Raw genomic sequence first — 6924 nt, 5'->3', positions numbered from 1 at the left:
GCATTGAAATAGGTCACGGAGACGAGCGGCACAAAGAACTCCAAGGTGGAGGCGCACAGGAGGAAGTACCAGTTGTCGAAGAACTCGGCATAGCACTGCCACTCTGCAACCACGCTGCAGCCGGCCACGTGCTCCCAGAAGAGAATTGCTGGGCAGTAGAGCAGGAAGGCCAAGACCCAGATGGCTACCATCTTGACCACAGGGCTGGAGGCCACTCCCTGCTGGGCTCTGTAAGACACCTGTGAGAAACAAAGAAAAATGCCATAACTTTAGAGAAACATTTGGAACCCATGAAAGTACCAGCAAAGGAGCTGGTATACTATTTGGCAACTTAGAGCTACAGCTATGTTGAGCAGCTGAAGCTCACCCAGGAACGTCCCCAGGTATGTTTAATTTATTGATGTTGACATAACATAGGGGTGTCTCTCGACAGATTAATGTAACAGTGCTAGGTCCTGGTCCAGGCAGTGAAACACAATCATCCATCAGTGTCAGAAACATCTCTTAATTTGAAGTGTCTTGTTTCAGATATCTGTAGTCTGAATTGCCAGAGTAATTAGCATTCTATAGTTGCTCAGAGCATGACTCCTATTCACTTACAACTACACTGCCTTTTTACAGCATTTTACAAGGAAATAGGACTGTATATGTAAAAGTAGTCAACAGAAAATTTGCCACATATATTTGACAGAGACTTTGAAAAAATACATTTACTGCATACATCATGAGGAGGTAGGATAGACTACAGTTCTGCAGTGCAGCCTTTTGTTGACAAAGCCATGAAATCATCCTTTTCCTTTTTTCTTCCCCCGGCTCCTGGCCACACATTTTCCACTATATGATTTAGAACAGGCAGCTCATGTCCACAGCTCTCATGTCTTGCTCTATCCCTTTGACAGCGTGTTAAGAAGAATCTATAAGTCTGGGAGCTAAGTTAGACATCCAGTTGGAAAAAAATGTATGAATGTCATTAAGGACTATCATATAGATGACCATAGGTCTTAATTGCATTTGCACAGGTGCTCTTAATTTGGCTGTTTGTAAATGTTGAGTCTTTGGATTTCCAGTGTAATATTTCTTAAAGGTATATGCTTAGATGTTTAATTTCCCACTCTTCTTTTTCCTTGAAATAAAATTAAATAACAGAAAATAATAAAATTTAATAAAAATAATGCAAGTGTAGTAATGTAAATAATTATAATTAATAAAAACAAAAGCTGAAATGTACCATAAGACATTATATTGAAATCCTTATAGATCACCAAAGAGCTGAACCTTTGGTTCTTCCACCTATTTCCCTACCACTTCAGGTAACAGAATTACTGGTGAGAAAAACTGACCTCTATCCTTCATATGAACCAAGACATAAGGCACACACAAGGTGCTCTGCAGAAAGCAGAGACACAGCATGCATCTGAAGTTTTGGGTTCTGCCCCAGATACTGAGAGGAGTTTATTCTTGCACATCCCGAGTGTCCTTCACTTACTGCGTTATCATCAGTGCCTTCTTCTCCCATGCCTAATTTTAGGTCCAAACTCAAATCCATGGTTTACTTCAAACTTCCTCTTTCTGTAGCCCAGAGCCAGCCCTATTGCCAGACTCCTTCCTCCCTTACCCTTTCCACCCCTCATCCTGTTTTCTTTAGTAGCACAACAGTAGCCTGTAGTAAAAATGAGGAGAAAGGAGTTGTTCAACCTGGCCTGGGTCACACCCAGTGCAGAATATTCATCTCATTTACCTGCAAAAAACTAACAATTTCCACAGGCCAGCACATTTTTGAGAGCTCCTGTCTTGATTAAATTTGAGCCTATGCTCACTAATACAGCAAAGGGTATATCACTAATATCAAGATTTGATTTTGCCACTTCCCACATTCTTGAGACAAAACTCAGAGAGGGTGTAAACGGGGTACTTACAGCTTTAGTAACAGACAGGAAACGGTCATAGCTGATAAGAACAATGTTAAATACTGAAGCTGTGCACAGAAGATAGTCCATAAGTAACCAGAACTTGCAGATGCCTCTTCCCAATTGCCATTCCCCTGTCAGGCTGTAAGGGATGTACAGAGGCATGCAGAATGCACCTATGGAAAGCAGCGACAAAGATACAACACAGTTGTTACAATCAGGATTGCAAATGGTGCTCATGCATGCAGACAGTCAGTATTTTGGCATTTAGTTAAAAAGAAATACTAATAAGATACCAATAATTTATGTTAGCATAAAATTTATATATTTCTGAATTCTCATGAAATCTGATGATGACTTTCTGTATATTAGAGCTCAGAGAATTTGTGTATGCTGATTGTTAGGAATAAGCTTAGGGCAAATCAGCAAAGAAGGATCTGCTGAAGAAGAAAACTGCAATCTAACCATCTTTATAGACTCTAAAGATATACAATCTGTGCCCAGCATATATGCATTGTGGTTATGCTTAGAGATGTAAACTTATTACTGTATATCGTACAATCTTTCATCTGCGTTAGTTTTCCCCCCAACACATCTACAAATATTGCTAATGTTGCTTATTAATGTGAGATTGGTTAGTATTTCTAAGTTAGCAAAAATACACTGAAGAGTTTGTGTGTTGTCTGGAAACCTATCAAAGATAGAGTAGTCACAGCAGACATATGGAACCCTCCTTAAGTGATGTGTTAAATCATGCTGGTTCTCTAGCTGAGATAACTTCAATAATGCTTTTCTATTCTGCTGTGTTTAGCTTTCATCCAAAAGGCCAAGAATCAAAGAAGTTTAGGCAATGAGAGAAACAAATCACTATTTGCCCTAATATGGGAGAAAGGTTGGTTAACAGAGACTGAAATTCTTGCAGTTAAGGAGGTGTTAAACACAAAGAAAAGAACAAAATAAAACAGTAAGGATGAAAATTCCCCCAAATCTCTCTATCTGAAATCAGGTCATATTGTTGCAAAGTGCTGAAATGTAGTTGCTTGCAAATGTAAAAAGTTTGTATATTGCTACCAGTAGTAGTAGCAATAGGAGTAGCAGTAGGAGAAATTTCTCCTTTCTCTAGTTAACAGGAAATAGAAATTCTCTTGCCTTAGGTGAAGAAAAATTCTCCACTAATCATTGCTAATTTGCTGGCAGATATGTTATATTTGTATCACCTATTTGTAGTACGAGTAAAGTTGAAGTAGGAAGTTGCCTTTAGACAGAATACCAAACCATTGCCCTCCAGTGAACTATTTTCACGAGAAAGCCATGTTTGTGCTTTATTTTTCTGCTAGTAATTCAACAACTTCATTCTTAAAATGTAGTTTTACCATCACTCATATTCTTTCAAAGGAATGGTGCAGTATCTGATGCTCCATGCCTGAAATAGCTGCTCCACCTAGAGACAAATACAGAATATAAGCAGCTTCAAGATCCATTGTAAACTTTTCAGATCATTATTTTTTAATATGTCAGCTGAAGATGACAGGATCTTAAAATTTACTGAACATATTCAGGCTGGTGTGATTCACTGACAGTAATCATCTTTGGGGCACTGAGCTGGTAACAGTGGCTGCTATCAACAGGCACAAACATGCAGCAATTTCAGCATCAATGGCTTGTCTTAATACACACTTGAAATACAAGCAGTGTCACTCCTGTACAAATTACTCATTTTTCAGAATTGCTGATAACAGCTACTACTCTCATCAACTTCAATGTGATTAACCAATGTTTGGCACCATGTCAAAAATAATCCCTAATTTTAGCTATAGATATAACTACAGATGTAAGAACTAGGTTTCAAGTATTTGAAATTGCTCTCATTTTTAATAATAAGAGGTTGCAAAAGACATGAGTCACTCTCTGAGAATCATGAGTCTGAAAAGATTCCAGTTCCCTAAGACGTTAAAAAAATACTACAGCAGTTTCAGAAAATAAAGCATTTTCTGACTGCTCTAAGAGATAAAGGCCCAGATTTAGGTGGTCTATAGGCTAACAAAGTACCTATACCAACTGTTTCCTCTTGGCTGACTTAAGACTCCATGAGGCACCAGCTACAAACAAGAACTGATTTAGAAGGTGGGATTTAAAATTTCTTGATTAAATTGTAAAATACAAGGAGAAACAGGCTTTTGCAGAAGACCTGAGCAATGGAGCGGAAGTTCTAGATAACTGCATGTAGGGAGCAGGAAAAACAAAGGTTTCAGCACAGGCATCATTTAGTTTCTGCCCCACAGGGTGAGCCCCAGAATTAGAGACTGTCTGTTAAAAATTACATAAATGAAGCAAAGTCTTAGAGGCTAAATGCATGTGTTCCACTACTCAGCACTGAAAGAAAAACAGTACTTTTGAAGAGTAAGCATTGCTAGAAGTAGTGCAGATCAATGAGGGTGCTACTTCTCTCCTTGTGGTTCAATGAACACTGGTCTCTGTGACCGCCTGAAAGAGAAGCACTTGCATGCAGAAATACCAATTTGCTAGCCTCAAGTCAAGATAATGCAGGAAGATTTTTATAATACTTCTCAAGACGCAGTCTCTATCCCTGCTCCTAGGATGCAAGTTTAAAATTTTGCAATCCTATACTGAAGCTGCTACATTAAAAGAGCCAGTCAGACCTCACTGAAAAGCCTTGTAAAAATCAGTATTCAGCACTTTTGAACTTGCTTAGGAACCTAATTCTTGTTTTCTGTTTGCTGGGACATCTATCCCTGGACAATGCTTGCACCAAACTTTCTCTGCTGCAGTGGTTCCTGGCTTGAACCCTGCCAGCGTGCTATACAACACTGTCCCACCACCCACCTCCTGTCCTGGCATTGCCCACTGCTTTACGGCACGCCCAGGGGCAACATCCCAGTACTTCTGCAATGACATTATGGGAGGAGGGGACTAATAAGGAAAATAGATGGGAGCAGACTGCTGCTGGCATCAGGACAATCCATCTGCTCCATAGCTTGCCCTTGATTTGCATCAAGTGTAAAGAACTAATGGTAGAGCACTTTTGCTGTAGCACAATACTTTAATAAGCCATTAGTATTATGTAGAGAAGTAATTTATTTACTGTGATGTAACATAGGTAGCTATATAAGAACATACTTCCACTGTCAAACATGAAGCTATTCTGACAGTCTGCAATGAATAATTTAACAGGAAGAGCAGAATTAAACCAGAACTAGTAGCACACAACCTCTTTCCTTCAGTCAGTATCCACATACAGTGGTTGCTCCTTTTTTCTGAAGCAGTGACATTAAAAGTACTTATACAACAACAGATGTATTCCTCATTATAATGCATTTCTGAGCAATAATAGATTGCTAAAACACTTAATGAAGTTTCCACCATTCCTTATCCCTCCCCTACATATATAGATGGGAAATACTACTCTTAGAAGAAACCACACAGCAAAATACATCCCTGCCGCTGCTTCTCCAAAAAATTGAAAAAGGACAAATACTCCATGCCTCCACGTTATAATGCTCCATGTTGCAACTTACCCACTGCGAAGTCAGAAATAGCAAGATTGAGAAAGAAGTAATTACTCCGATGCCGGAGGTTGCGGTCCACTATGAAAGCAAGGATCACCAAGGCGTTTCCAAGGATTGTGATSAGAGTGAGCAGCACCATCAGGACAGCCAGGAGCACCAGCACACCCAGCGAGAACTCTGAGCTGGGTGGCTGTGAGGATGCTGTCTCGTTACACGTTCCAGTTGTATGCAGAGCTTCACTACTGCTGTTGTGCATGCTGCGTGTCCAGGTCAGTTCACTCAGGGAAGAAACTCACGTTTTTATCCAAAAAATTGAGACAATTACATTAACAGTATGGGCTGAATACAGAAACATCCAAAAAAAATCACTGTATCAAATAATGGACTGCAAGATTCCCAGGCTATTACATCTGGACTTGCTAATTCTCCTTGATCTGAGGCACCTTTTTGCCTGAAATCAAAACCTGTAAAAGACTCCTCATAAGCAGAACCAAGTGCACACTTTTGAAATAAATTATCTGTTTCTCTCCTGAAGGGTGATCCTTATCTAYTGAGGTTGAAAAGTTAGTCTGAAAACAACGCTCTTCAAAGACAAACAGTTTGCATATTAGCATTACGTAAGCATTTTTACACACTGAATCTAAAAACAGAATTCATTTTCACTTCCCTAGTGGTCAACAGGGTTTGAATTATAAATTTCTCTTGTTGTAAAATACAGGCATTGTTGTGCCTGCTGTTATACCTCATACAGTATTATAAAGTTAAAAAATAGAGATGTGTATTTCTTAATGTTGCTGATTACAGAGCCTGTAAAATTCAAGCTTATACACAGAAGAAGTATCATTAATGCCTTCCGAACTCATACGAAGCAACGCCTAAGTGTAGCCCTGGACACAGAAGACCAAATACCTGTGCTTTGGAGGACCCTGTAGGCTTAGCCTGTTTAATCCTTCGCTTCTTGGGGTATTTTAAGTAATCTTCCCCACCACAAAAAATGCCAAACTCTTAGCCCTTTGCAGACGTGAGGAGGCACATACGCCTCCTCATTTCATTTATTCTGGGAAGAGTGACACGAAAGTTGGCAGGCCATGACRCATGCCCACAGCTCACCAGCCAGCACAGACTACAACCACTTTTTCAGGCTGAGGCTGTGATGCTGAGTGCTCGATAAGACATGGGGCAAGAAACAAGGAAAGAGAGGTGTACTTGGATGGGCTTAGGGTGGGGGGAAGGCATGGTGGTGCARGACAAAGGAGTATACCTAAAGAGTAGCTAAAAGTGATGGCATYGAACAGCCTTTGCAGGCGAAAGAGTAAAGGTATAGTGCCCTGGGGACAGGTGAGAAAGACGACCTCTCACTGGCAGAGGTGTCAGAGCCAGTTGAGACTCAACYGAGTGCTCATACAAGAAGAAGAGGAGAGTGATAGCTATCAGAGGCATCCCTTCAGGGGACAGGGGCACTCCTTTGCCAACAGGACATCTTATAGGAT

General features: G+C 40.2%; 1 protein-coding gene across 1 annotated transcript; it reads right to left on the bottom strand.

Annotated features, from left to right (window-relative positions):
• Positions 1–5: 5 nt before the first annotated feature.
• Positions 6–5690, bottom strand: LOC146584918 (histamine H3 receptor-like; the record flags this gene model as incomplete). The annotated part of the gene is made up of 3 exons (XM_085323860.1): positions 5444–5690; positions 1917–2083; positions 6–239 (listed from the first exon to the last, which is right to left on the bottom strand). Coding segments are annotated over exons 1-3 (648 nt in total), but the record flags the coding sequence as incomplete, so codon positions are not given.
• Between the last annotated feature and the right edge of the window lie 1234 nt (positions 5691–6924).

Source organism: Rhea americana, unplaced genomic scaffold (assembly GCF_003343005.1).
Source record: "Rhea americana isolate MKP2758 unplaced genomic scaffold, rheAme1 scaffold_886, whole genome shotgun sequence".
NCBI classification, from domain to species: domain Eukaryota; kingdom Metazoa; phylum Chordata; class Aves; order Rheiformes; family Rheidae; genus Rhea; species Rhea americana.
Note: the sequence above shows the minus strand (reverse complement) of the source record. Positions and strands in the feature narration are given on the sequence as shown.